The sequence below is a fragment of the Rhinopithecus roxellana genome, chromosome 17 (genome assembly GCF_007565055.1).
Source record: "Rhinopithecus roxellana isolate Shanxi Qingling chromosome 17, ASM756505v1, whole genome shotgun sequence".
NCBI lineage: Eukaryota > Metazoa > Chordata > Mammalia > Primates > Cercopithecidae > Rhinopithecus > Rhinopithecus roxellana.
In genome coordinates, this window is record NC_044565.1 from 84,341,449 (window position 1) to 84,355,122 (window position 13,674).

Below are 13,674 nucleotides of genomic sequence, written 5' to 3' on the forward strand. Positions count from 1 at the left end.
AGGGCATCTCCGGCGAGTTCACGAGCATTCCTCTATGCCTATAGCTCCTATCCCACGCGCGCTCGCAGGTGCTGGCCCGGCTGCGCCGCCTCCCCCTCACCATCGCCCCAACCCGGAATCCGGGGCTGAGCGAGGAGCCACCACCCCCAGCCCCACCCGCAAGAGGCGGGGTCCACGCGCCTTCCCTGCGCCCAAACTGCCCCGAGGCCTCCAGTCCCAGGAGGGAGCGCTGAGATCACTCGGATCTTCGCACCCCGGACTTAGCTGCCCGTCCCCTCCCCAGCCCGTTACCCGCCGGCCTCGCCCCTTTATCTTCCTCCCACTCCGCCCGGCCGGCTCCGTTATCCACCTCCCGATCCCGTTATCCGGCCGCCCCGGCCCCGTTGTCCGCCCTCGCGTTGGGCGAGGAGTCCCCGCGCGCCTCCTGGCCGCCGCCCCTTCACCCGCGCCCCAGACGGAGCTTGGGGGACAGCGGGCTGGGCAGGGCCGGAGCCGCCTCCGCGCCGCTTCCCAGGCCCGGACGGCCGCGGGAGGAGGTCCCGCTGTCAGTCAGCGGGGAAGGCCGGGCCGGGCGGCCGGAGGGGGCGGTGCCGAGGACGGGCTCGGGCCGGGAGCTGGGAGGCGGAGGCGGAGGGGCAGGGGCGGGGGCGGGGCGGGGTGGGGGCGGCTCCGGGCCTTATAAGCGGCGGGGGGCAGGGCGGCAGGGAGGCAAGTGTCAGGCCGATGTGTCGCCCGCGAGGGGCCGGGGTCGGGGCCGCCGGGGCCATGCGCGTGGGCTGGGCAGGGGGCCAGCGGGGCGCAGAGCGGAGCCGCCTCGGAGCCTGAGCCGCCCGGGGCCGGGGAGCCGCGCGGGGCCGGCCGGCCGGGGGGAGGGGAGCGATGCGGCGCCGGCGGGCGGCAGTGGCCGCGGGTTTCTGCGCCTCCTTCCTGCTGGGCTCCGTCCTCAACGTGCTCTTCGCTCCGGGCTCGGAGCCTCCGAGGCCAGGCCAGTCCTCTGAGCCTTCGCCGGCCCCGGGACCGGGCCGTCGCGGGGGCCGCGGGGAGCTGGCCCGGCAGATCCAGGCGCGCTACGAGGAGGTGCAGCGCTATTCCCGCGGGGGCCCCGGGCCCGGGGCGGGCCGGCCGGAGCGGCGGCGCCTGATGGACCTGGCTCCGGGCGGGCCCGGCCTGCAGCGCCCCCGGCCCCCTTGGGCCCGGCCCCTGCCCGACGGCGCCCCAGGCTGGCCCCCGGCTCCCGGCCCAGGCTCCCCCGGCCCGGTCCCGCGCCTGGGCTGCGCCGCGCTTCGCAACGTGTCCGGCGCGCAGTACGTGGGCTCAGGCTACACCAAGGCCGTGTACCGGGTCCGCCTGCCCGGCGGCGCCGCGGTGGCGCTCAAGGCGGTGGACTTCAGCGGCCACGATCTGGGCAGCTGCGTGCGGGAGTTCGGGGTACGGAGGGGCTGCTATCGGCTCGCGGCCCACAAGCTGCTTAAGGAGATGGTGCTGCTGGAGCGGCTGCGGCACCCCAACGTGCTGCAGGTACGAGGGTGGGGACGCGGGGGTGACGGTGTTGGCTGGGAGTGCCCAAGACCTTGTCAACCTGGCTGGAAGATAAACCCTTGATCTGGAGTGCCAGTGACTGCGCCCAGGCTAAGCTAGACGCAGAAGCCGGACCATGGCGCTTCCCACTGCACCACCCTGCTTCTCGCGTCTGGGTGGGCGTCCCTTTACCGAAGAACTCCTGGGCTTCTCCGCTTCCACACACCTCTTAAAGACAGACCAGGACAGAGGCTCCCAAAACTCAGGGGTGGGGCAGTCCATTAGGGCTTAGGACTGTACTTTGGGCTGGACTTAGGAGGTTGAACACCAGGGATATTACCCCAAGCCAAAATGACCCTAAGCCAAGACACTTGAGTCAGAATTACAGCTGTGTGATAAAGTCCCCCTTCTTGATGGAACTTCTCTCAACTTCCAGTGATTTGTCTGGTTTTGAAAATGAAACGGGCCAGCAACGGGGTTGGGAAGGGCTGGAAAGACACCATGTGTCAGGCTTGATTCCCATAGAGTCTCCCCACCCACCCACCCCCAGCGCTACCCCAGAAGACACTGGAAGGGGGCTGGGGAGCAGGCTAGAAAAAGAGAACACAGCCCTTCCCAGAAGTGAACCAAGGGTTCCCCAGACCTTAAAGCGGGTCCTTGAGTCCCTGGAGAAGCCTCAAGGTCTCAGCTCAGTGGACAGACTGGCGGCCTGAGGATCTAAATGTCACACTGTTTGAGTGTATATAGATAGCCAAGAGGCTGGAAGGTTGAGAAGGCCAAATGCCCAGGTTCCTACTCCGTGGGACTCTGCCTCGCCTGTTCGCTGGAGACACATGGGAGAGCTGAAACCCCCACCTTGTGCCCTCAAGCTAGACTTAGAGTGAGCCTCTCACAGTCCTAGCACTGCCCTTACACTACTTCCTCTCTTTCAGGTCTCCCTCCATCCTAAGATTAGACAGACTATTCCCTTTGCACATGTCTGAGCAAACTGAGAGGGGAATCCCTGACCGCTGTTGGCCTGGTGAACATGGGGTGTGTGCAGCCTCCCCAACAGATGAACCTTGCACACACCTTCCACCTCCCAGCCCACTCAAACTAACCTTTCTGCACCCAGCAGAAATGACCGGAAACCCAGGAGTCCCTCTCTCCTTTCCTCAGGAGTGAGATGGCGCCCTAGCCCTGGAGGGAGATGGGTGGGCATCGTAGAGTAGGAGAGATTGGCCAAAAAGCTGTTTATACTCCTGTTGGCTCCCAGTCTCACTCTCCTCCATTGTATTCCCCCACCCTGGTCAGACAGTTGTGACCGGGCCCTGGGCCCCAACCTGGTCTCGGGAGCTCCGGCAGAACCAACAGTTGTGTGTAGTGAAGCCTGGCTGCACAGCTCACACTGTGTCTGTCTGCAGCTTCAGGGAGTGAGCCCCTGGTTACGTGGCCATTCTGACTGGGAGGATCTTGTACTCTTTGCTTCCCAGGGACTCTTGGGAACTTTTTGGAAACTCTAGGGTGTCAGCCAGATCCTGAGGGAGTGGAGAGATCTTGAGTGACTTAGCAGGACATAAAGTCTTAGTTGCTTGACTCAAGACCCCTCTCCCTTCAGACGAGTTTGATGTTTGATGTGCTTTCCTATCTTTTAAGAAACTTCTGCCTCACTCTTCCTGCCAGCCCAAACTTCCTGACAAGCATTCAGCTAATGCCCCACGCATATATCACAGGACGGTCCTCCTCTGAAATGTCAGGCCCCCATCCCAACTCTGAAGGCACCAAAGAACAAATTACAACAGAATAGTTTTCACCCTTCCCTCACCAAACCAAGACCAGGGTTGTCTGGGGTTGGCTGTGTGACTCTTTACTGTAGAGTCCCAGACGAGAGTTAGTGGCCCCAGGGCACAGGGTTGCTAAGGGAGAGAGGGTCACAGGTCCTTTCTACCCAGGAAAAGTGAAAAGTGGGGGGCCCTTTAGTTTGAGTTCAGGGACTGCTTTGAGGGCTCTCCCCCATTCATCTTCTGACCCCCAGGCCCATGTTGCTCTGGCTTCCTCAACTGGCTGTCTTTGCTGGCAGGGAAGCCTACAGTGGGGTCTTCCTGCCCAGGAGGCTTCAGGGCAGGTGTACAGGGAACTAGAAATAATGCTGCTTTAATACCTCTGAGTCATTTAAAATTTCAAAACCATTTGACTGTTTGCTGAACTGGGGAGGAGTCAGAGAACATTTCTAGAGTTCCTAGTGGTGCAGGCCCACCACCCTTCCTCTCTGAGCAGCGCAGAGTTGGTGCTGTGGATTCTAGTAGAAAATGCCCAGGCTAGCAGGCCCCACTCTGCACCTCCCAGAGCTTTCTCTGGTCATACGGATTGCCTGGGCGAGATCTTTCCATCCATCTTCTTTGACCCCTCCCCATCCCACCCCTGACACACGCACACACACTCCCTCATGTGACTGACTCCTCTATAGCCCAGGGCCAAAGGGCACAGGGGTCTTCCCTCCCCTCAATCTCTCCCCACCTCTCCCCTGTCATCCTGGGGCCCCCAGGCCTGCCTGGGCCCAGATTCTGGCCCTGCTAAAGTATATTTCTTCTCCCAGCTGAACAAAAGATGTGACTGAAATGCTCAGCCTCACGCTTCCTGGGGGGGTTAATGGTGTCTTTTTATTTTTTCCTGAGGGGTGTTGATTAATACCTCGTTAACAGCGCATTTAACGACCTCCGGGTGTTTAATAACCTTCAGAAGTTTCCCACAAAGGCTCAGACTCTGGGCAAGAAAATGAGAACCAGGCCCCAGGGCTGTTCCCCTTACCTTCCCCCCACCCCACCAGGATCTGGGGCCTCCCTGGACTGATGGGAAGGGGGTGGAGAGAGAAGAGGGTGCCTGGAGCTGCCCTGGCCCCCCAAGTCACAGCCCGAGAGTGAGGCCTTCCCCCATGCCAGCAGGATGACGGAGAGCTGAGGGGGCACTCCTGGGGTGGGAAGAGGACATGTGAGGACCTAGAGTGGCTCTGGGGAGGGTATGAACGATGATATGAGGGTGACAGTGCACAGGGATATCCAGGCCATGGGCTTAGCATCCCCACCCCTCCACTGCATAGTTCTCCTCTCCCCCAGTCGGGCCTGGACAACTCGGCCTTTGTGTTTCTACCCCACAGGGTGCTGGTTGTTTTGAGCACTATACGAGCCCCTGGCTGCTGTGGAGTATGCTGGAAGAGCCAGGGAGAAGCCTGAGGATGCTGTTTAGGTGGTAGTGACAGTCAGACTGTGCTTCCCAGAAGTCCCTGGGCAGTGCAGAGCTTCTCCCCGCATGATATAGAGTGGGCAGTTCCCTGTGAGGGTAACCCCAAAAGAACTGATCTTCCAGGAGGAATCATCACTCACTACCAACGCACTGATACACATCACTCATATGCAAAACACACCCCGGCATGTGCCCTTAGGTACCTTGTTCTTATCAACACTTGTTACCAATCTGAGGGAACTTGTTTTTCCTCCCTCAAGACCCACACAGAGAAAATTGAAGCTGCCAAAAGGTAGAAATGGTGAGGGATACAGATTGGAGAAGGGGAGGAGGGATAATGCCCAACCGTATGCTGGCTTGTGTATTAGCAAACAGCATTCTTAGAAAAAACAGATTGTGGCCGGGCACAGTGGTTCACGCCTGTAATCCCAGCACTTTGGGAGGCCAAGGCAGGCAGATCACTTGAGGTCAGGAGTTTGAGACCAGCCTGGCCAACATGGTGAAACCCTGTCTCTACTAAAAATACAAAAATTAGCTGGGCATAGTGGCAAGTGCGTGTAATCCCAGCTACTCGGGAGGCTGAGGCAAGAGAACTGATTGAACCCAGGAGGTGGAGCAGAGCTGAGATCATCCCACTGCACTCCAGCCTGGGCAACAGAGCGAGGCTCTGAAAGAAAGAAAGAGAGAGAGAGAGAGAGAGAGGGAGGGAGGGAGGGAGGAAGGAAGGAGAGAAAGAAGGAAAGAAAGACAGGTTGTAGAATCTGAGTGGCACAAATTCACATCTTAGCTCCTGCACTGATCGGCTGTGCCACCTTATGCAAGCAACTTAACCTCTCTGAGTCAGCCTCCTCACCTGAAGTTGGAGATAATAATAGTACCTACTGTGCCCATTATAAGAATTGAGTTATGCACATAGAGCAATTTAGCAGGGTGCCTGGCACGTGGTTAACTCCCAGTGGCCAGACCTGCCCATTTACCTGAGTCGGAAGGGGTGAAGGGCTGGCATGATGAGTAGGAAGTCTGACTGCAGGGAAGAGAGGGCATGCTTCCCAGGCAACGCTGCATTCTCTTCTGGCCTGAGCTGAAGCAAAGGCCTAGGGATGGTGCGGGGAGAGAGAGGGGGACCCTGACAGTCCAGCCCTTCCCTGTCCCCACCCCCACCCTGTGACCTAATGACCTGCCCTCGGCTTTCCCCAGCTCTATGGCTACTGCTACCAGGACAGCGAGGACATCCCAGACACCCTGACCACCATCACGGAGCTGGGCGCCCCTGTAGAAATGATCCAGCTGCTGCAAACTTCCTGGGAGGATCGATTCCGAGTGAGCTTAGAGGAGGGCTTGGGCCCTGGGCTCCTTGCTAGGATGGTTCTCCCTTAGAAGGCCAGCCCTCCAGAGCAGCTCCCACTCCTCCTCCACCCAGGGAGAGGGAGGAGAAGAAGGCGCACAGGCTGACTCAGCCACCGGCCAAAGTGTTCAAAACAGAAGGAAGATGTAGAGGATCCCGACATTCTGTGCTCTTGCCCTCCTCACCCCTCCTTGTGCCCATGTACACACCAGCTTGTGGGGGCTGGCACCTTAAAGAGGGGAGCACTCACACACTCACACTCAGCCTGACTGTGGGAGGGCCAGTGTCCTGGAACTAGGAAAGACCTTAATACCATCTTGACCCTCCCACTATTTCCATACACTGAACTAAAACTACATTCAGGATGCGACTTCAGGGAAGAGACACATTATCCCTAGACCCTCGCTGCTGCCGTTTCCCACCCACTCCATATCATTTGCAGGGTCAGGCCAGCTGAGAGTTAATAGGAAATCACTGGCCTCCTCTCTAAGGCTGCTGACCTTGGCCTTTGTGGAGCACTGGGACCTACAGAAGAGAAGTGCCAACCCCCACAAGCAAAGTTCAGATTCCACAAGGAGGGCACCCTCGAGTCCCACAGACCCCCACCCAGGAGAGAAGCAGTGAGCAGTCTTTTCCTCTGCCCCTCAGATCTGCCTGAGCCTGGGCCGCCTCCTCCACCACCTGGCCCACTCCCCACTGGGCTCCGTCACTCTGCTAGACTTCCGCCCTCGACAGTTTGTGCTGGTGGATGGGGAGCTCAAAGTGACGGACCTGGATGACGCACGTGTGGAGGAGACGCCGTGTGCAGGCAGTGCTGACTGCATACTCGAGTTTCCGGCCAGGAACTTCACCCTGCCCTGCTCAGCCCACGGCTGGTGCGAGGGCATGAACGAGAAGCGGAACCTCTATAATGCCTACAGGTGACCTCCACCCCCGATTCAGGAACTCCATCGAAGGAGAATGGGCCAGGAGGGCATGGCAGGAAGAGAGCCAACGTGGAGGCCAGCTGGGCAGGGAGACTCAGCCTTGACCAGAGTGAGGGAAGGCTTCTACCCTGTCCAGAAGGGAACGTTCAGGCTTCTGATGGGGAGGCTAAAAATAGCTCCAAGGAGAATCTGTGTTAGGGGGTGGCAGCTGGAAGCTTCTTAAAATAGTGTTGGACTCGGAGCCTAGGGCTGGTGGAACTGGCACTTTTCCCTTCCTACCCGGGCCCTTGTGCTCTGGGAAATTCCTCACTGGGCCCCAGCCATGGGGCTGCTCTGACACCGGGGGTCAGTCAGGGGATGATGTGGGGCTGGGAGGTGGGCAAGTCCTGGGAAGGGATGGGAAGCAGGCCCCTGGTTTCAGTTAGTGTGAAGTTAGGTGTGGTCTTAGCATGCGCCCAGCCCCCTCCCCCAAGGCTGAGTAGACTTCACAGCAGCCTGCCTGGTTGCTAAGCCTGAGGGATCCAGCTCCCTGGCCAGGTTAGCGTTTACCCCAGGTTGGAATAGAGGAAGGATGTGTCTCCAAAGGCTGGATCCCTGAGCCACTGGTTTCTCTCTGCCACAGGTTTTTCTTCACATACCTCCTGCCTCACAGTGCCCCGCATTCACTGCGTCCTCTGCTGGACAGCATTGTCAACGCCACAGGTGAGCTCTCCAGGGCCCATCTGCTTCCAGGCACCTTCCCCCCGCACCCCCCACCCCCAGCAAAAGTGGGGAGAAAAATAACCCAGGGCAGCAGGGGGTCCAGAAACCATCACTTCCTAAGGTGGCATTCTGCCACAACCTCCCCACTCCCCAACCCTCTGTTCACTGGGGCACAGGCTCTGAAGGCAGAGCGGGGAGCAGCTGGCTGCTGACTTCAGGGAGGAGTGGGAGCCCCAGGCCTCCTGTCTTAGCCACGCTGCACTCTGCAGGAGAGCTCGCCTGGGGGGTGGATGAGACCCTGGCCCAGCTGGAGAAGGTGCTGCACCTGTATCGGAGTGGGCAGTATCTGCAGAACTCCACGGCAAGCAGCAGTACTGGTGAGTGACCCCAACCTGATCCACAGGGAAGCGAGAAACAGGTGGGAGGGTGAATGACCCAGCCCAATTAGGCTAAGTGGCCTATTTCTCTATAACCCTTTCTCTGGTTACCCTTGTCTCCAAAGGCCACTCTAGGGGCTCACATAGAATCGTGGAGGGGCTGACATGGAGTAATCTGAGGTTCCATCTCTAGCTGAGCTAGAGCAACTATAATTCTGCCTTCAACCTGGGGGTGGACACTGACACCCTACTCTGGATGGCTCCAAACCCTGTCATGTACTGGCTCTGTGACTTTGAGCAAGTTACCCCTTGAACCTCACTTTCCTCATCTGTGAATTGGGTTCACCATTACCCACCTCACCAAATTCTTATGGGAATTAAATGTCAGGTGAAATGTGTGAAAGCAATTAGTGCAGTTCCTATGACACGGCTGGAACACAGTATATGTTTGCTTCCCTTTCCTTCCTCTAATCTCCTGGGACTAGAAGGGCACTGGATGTTAGGGGAGGCACACACTGAAACCAGCCAGGAAGCCCCAAGGGCAGGGGGAGAATTCTGGCCACTGGTTTCAGGCTGTGGTCCTTCTGCTGAAGCCCTGGGGTTTAGCTGGGGTTGGCAGGGGTTGAGGGGTGAGCAGCCTCCATATTCAAGGAGCTCTGGCTAGTCTTAGGGGTAGGGGAGCCCTGTTAGCCCTGTAAATAAAGTTTAACGAGGTGAACAATGGCTGGCTCTGTCCCTGAGGATGCCGTTTATGGGGCTGTAAATCACAGTCAGCCCTGGACTTTGGTCTAGTCCCTGGTAGAAGGAGGCAGGAGGGCGGGGTGGCCAGAGGCCCAGGGCTTCTGCATTATCAGCCCAGAGCTGGGGCTCTCCAGGCAGTGGGAAAGACAGGAGCAAACAAGAGGCCAGCAGCTGAGCAGCTCACTGGATTATGAGTTTTCAGAGCTTCTTTTTTTTTTTTTTTTTTTTTTTTTTGAGATGGAGTCTTGCTCTGTCACCCGGGCTGGAGTGCAGTGGCCGAATCTCAGCTCACTGCAAGCTCCGCCTCCCAGGTTTACGCCATTCTCCTGCCTCAGCCTCCCAAGTAGCTGGGACTACAGGCGCCCGCCACCTCGCCCGGCTAGTTTTTTGTATTTTTAGTAGAGACGGGGTTTCACCGTGTTAGCCAGGATGGTCTCGATCTCCTGACCTCGTGATCCGCCCGTCTCAGCCTCCCAAAGTGCTGGGATTACAGGCTTGAGCCACCGCGCCCGACGAGTTTTCAGAGCTTCTGAGGCTCTCTCTGTAGAATGAGATCTCAGATTTTCCCTCCAGCCCCCTCCCCACTCTAGCTGTGGATTTTTTGCATTTCAGTCCATTTGCATGCCTCTTAACTTCAAAAACCCCTGACTCCCTTCCATCCCAGGCCCTTCTGAGGAACTTGCCTAACTTCTCTCCCCAAGGCCAGGAGAAAATGTGAATGAAGGTTACTCTGAACCCTTGCAGGCCACACTGGATGCTGGTTAGAAGTGCAGATTCTCAGTTCCACCCCAGACCTCATGAATCAGAATCTCATGGTGGCTCACACCTGTAATCCCAGCACTTCAGGAGGCTGAGATGGGAGGATCCCTTGAGCCCAGGATTTCAAGGCTGCAGTGAGCTATGATTGTGTCACTGCACTCTAGTCTGGGCAACAGAGTGAGACTCCATCAAAAAAAAAAATAAGAAGAAGAATCTGCATTTTAACAAGAGTCCTTGGTGGGATTGAAGTTTGAGAAGCCTGGCTCTAACTGTCTAAAATGTCCTGACCTCAGCAATTCACCTAGATAGCTGGGACTCCATGGGTCCCTGTATATGTCTGTCCCCCTTGCATGTGCCTGCTATCTTGTACTGCCTGACCCAGCTATGTGCCCTTAGATTTGGGAGATATGTATCTCCTGAAAACCAAGTCTGTGCTTTGTCTTTTTTGATGAATCAGCCCAGTTTCAACAGTGGTAGCTGCCTTCATCTCCATGCTAGAGGGTTGGGCTGGACTTTAGCTTTAACCTAGGCAATGAGTCTTGCCGCCCTTTTCAGAAAGTGACACATCCCTGGGCACTCAAACCTGGGCATACAGAGTTCTCATTTTACTCCATCCCCAACCCACAGAGTACCAGCGCATCCCAGACAGCACCATCCCCCAGGAGGACTATCGCTGCTGGCCATCCTACCACCATGGGAGCTGCCTCCTTTCAGTGTTCAACCTGGCTGAGGCTGTGGACGTCTGTGAGAGCCATGCCCAGTGTCGGGCCTTTGTGGTCACCAACCAGACCACCTGGACAGGTGAGCCAGTGGGAGAAGCCCTTCCAAGGGAGATGGCAGGACCTCTTTGGAGGTTGATAGATAGTGGTGGCCCATCGTAAGTCAAGGGGGGTGCTGAGATGATGAGAGAGAGGTATACATGTCTTCAAGGCAGTCAAATTAGGGAGAATGGCCCTGCATCCAGGAAGAGAAACATCCAGCCCTGTTACCTCTCACCTCTGCCCCCCAGGTCGGCAGCTGGTCTTTTTCAAGACTGGATGGAGCCAAGTGGTCCCTGATCCCAACAAGACTACATATGTGAAGGCCTCAGGCTGACCTGTCTGAGGGCTCGGCTGACCAGCTGACTATCCTCAGCAGTGGGGCTTGCCTGTGGAGGGAGTGACTTGCACTGGCAGCGCTGCATGTCACCTGGGAACCCCTGCAGACAAAGCTGACATCCCAGACAGACCGATGTGACCAGGACAAACGTGCAATAATGCCAAATGTTAAAATGTGAGTTTACCAGCCTAGCTATGGGACTGCTGGCTCCTAGTCCAGGAATCTTGGGGGGATGACTGCCTCTCCAACCCTCTGGGCTGCAAGCAAGCTCAGGCTAGTCTCCCCAATAGGGGCTGTGTCCCTGCCTGGGACAGTTCTGTGAGCAGCCCCATCACTGTGTTCAGTAGTGTGAGAATGTAGCTAAAGCCCCTGCTGCTGCTGCTGCTGCTGTACTTGCCACGGCAGGCGGGGGGCTGCGTGGGGACAATCCATCGCTGAGTGTTCTCTCAGCTTAGGTCTGGACAGGAGACTTGGTGGGGGAAGCTCCAGGATGTGGGTGATTCTGTACCTGGGGAGGCTATCTCTGACCTCCCGACGGGGCAGGCACTCCCAGGCCAGCCCAGGGGTCAGGGGCAGAGGTGCACACCTCAGCATGAGCCAAGACTGGGGTCGGAGGGGAGCAGGTGCGGTTTGAGCCAGGACCTGGGGTGGGGGTGGGGCCGGGGCCTTTCTGCCTCATTTGCTTTCAATGAAAGCCGCAAAGCAGCCAAAACCAGGCTCTCCCCCTTCCTGGAGTTTGAATATCCAGAATCTTTTGTACTTCTTGTTCATTAAATTGTTTATTTTTGTAAAAAATAAAATAAAATAAAATTAGTTAATAAAATGATGTTTCACAGCAAACTGTTCCCCAGCGATAGTTTCTTAGGTTGTGACTTCTTGGTCCTCAGTTATGTCCTTGGTATATGTTTGTGGGGATGCGTGTGTCACAGGGGAAGATGAGTGAAATCTCAGCAGCAAACCCTGAAGTCATCACAAAGTGTTTTCAGGCTCTGCTCCCACCCATGGTGCCCACCTCCCACTGGGCCCTCCACATCATGTCCCCAAAAAAGACATGGGGACTCCCTTTTCCCCCAAGGAAGTTCTCATTTTTACAGATGAGCTTCTTAAGTACGAAGCCCTAACCCAGTGGAGTAATGTCCTCATGGTGGGATGTCAGCCATGAAGGGGTCACCCGGGGTACCCGAACAGCCTGCAGGTGGGTCAGCTTTACCTCTGCACAGGGTTGGACCTGGCCTGGGCCCACCACAAGGTCACAGGCACTAAGCTTCTCTGAGTCTTTCTCTGAACATGAAATATATGAACAGTCAGAAGAAAGGAGGGTCTGTGGAAAGACCAGCTTCCATTCTGTCGATTTTAGGAGGGAAGGTCTAGCCAGTCTGTATCGAAGCCCAGAGCAAAAACAAGGACCTACGGGTTCGGGATCACATGGAGGCTAGAGAGCGCCGCCATGAATGCAGGGCTTCTGACTTGAAACCCACATCTTCTCTCCTATACACCATTCTACTTCTAGAATATTCTGGATGGACACAAACCTTTGGAGGCTTTAAAAAGAATAACCAAACTTTAATCTGATTTCTGCTCAACAGATGTGGTTGGTGTAATTTCTCACATAACAAGATGTCCCTGTAGTTCGAGGTGATTGAGAGCCGTATTAGCTCTGGAGCCCTCGTCACAGTCGCCACTCTGACCCTCAGGGTTGCAGCTTGCCACTGCCATCCCCAGCCCACACACCCCACATCTTGCCTCTGGTATTGGGCTTGGTGATTGTGGGTGGAGGGGAAAGGCAGAGCCTCCACAAAGCCTCACACCATGACAATGCAGCCAAATCCTGCCATGCTCACCACCCTCAGACTATCCTTATCCCTTGAAGGAGGACCTCAGCTTCCATTGCCCTGGGACCTCTTTCCCTAGCTGAACGCACTCCATGCAACATGCGTAGCCCACCCCACGTGATCCAGTACTGGACTTACACAATCCTCTATTACCTTCCAACTGTCATATGGCCTATGGGGCTCTGAGGGCCAGAGGAACCACATCCACCAAGGAGGCACAAGGCGGGACCAGAAGTGATGAGAACCTGAGGGGAGGGGACTGAGCCAGGAAGTGTGTGAGGGTTGCATAGTGCAGAGAGACCAAGGACCCAGTAATAAGCAGAGAGGCCTGCAGGGCCCAGGAACCACAGGACTCTGGGGAAAAAGACCAAAGTGAACCAAGCACTGCCTTCCTGGCTTTGAGAGATTTCCAGATGAGGGATTCACCAGCCCCTGGAGAGGGACAGAGGGAAATAATACTTCCAGAGGGCCAGGCTCTGGCCTCAGCAAGGTACAAAATTATTCCAATTTTATAGCCCTGAAAACTGAAGCCCAGGTAACAGCTGCTAAGTGTTTGAGCGAGCATTCTAATCCAGCCTCCCTCCAAGCCTGCGCTCTGGCCGGTAGTACTAAGTGCTGCGTCCTAGAAGGGACCCGTTGCAGCAGGAAGAGTGTGAGTTAGAGTTAGGGAAGCGCCTCCTTCCTGTGAGTGTGTAACAAACTGAAATGGAGGTCCTGCAAGTCATAACATCTTTTTAGAAAGACTCACATACAGTGGCTTAAGGGGATGGTGGACGGCTTCTTCCTTAGTGAGTGAGCCTTGTCCCAGAACCTATTTCTGGGTGCAAAATGGCCTGATTCAGTCCTGCAGAGTGGAGAGAAGGGCATTTACAACTGGGAATGGAGAAAGGATGGAGTGCCAGAAAGAAAGGGGAGGTAAAGGAAAGCCTGAAGCAAAATCATTCCTCTCCCGGACAACTTTCACAGGGAGCCACCTGTTTCAGCCAGAAACACACACCACCTCCCCTTCCTCCCACCAAGCCCATGTTCTTCCTACTCCATGGCAATGCTAGATACCCAGGTGCAGTGAACGGAAAAAATACATTCACCCAACGGAAGCCTCAGCTGACAGTTGCCAGAGGAGGGAAGGCAAGGGTGGGGATTGGGAAAGGATCCCC

General features: G+C 56.5%; 1 protein-coding gene across 2 annotated transcripts; it reads left to right on the top strand.

The window, feature by feature from the left end:
- The first annotated feature begins 667 nt into the window (after positions 1 to 667).
- PKDCC (protein kinase domain containing, cytoplasmic) lies at positions 668 to 11,533 on the top strand. 2 transcript variants are annotated; one of them, XM_030921729.1, is made up of 7 exons: positions 668 to 1,518; positions 5,935 to 6,057; positions 6,731 to 7,002; positions 7,631 to 7,710; positions 7,887 to 8,087; positions 10,215 to 10,388; positions 10,597 to 11,533. In XM_030921729.1, exons 1-7 carry the CDS (start codon positions 880 to 882, stop codon positions 10,680 to 10,682), a joined length of 1,575 nt encoding a protein of 524 aa, XP_030777589.1. In that variant the 5' UTR covers positions 668 to 879; the 3' UTR covers positions 10,683 to 11,533. The 2 variants fall into 2 exon arrangements, with proteins under 2 accessions (XP_030777589.1, XP_030777590.1); XM_030921730.1 differs by having other exon boundaries at positions 7,980 to 8,087.
- Positions 11,534 to 13,674: the final 2,141 nt, after the last annotated feature.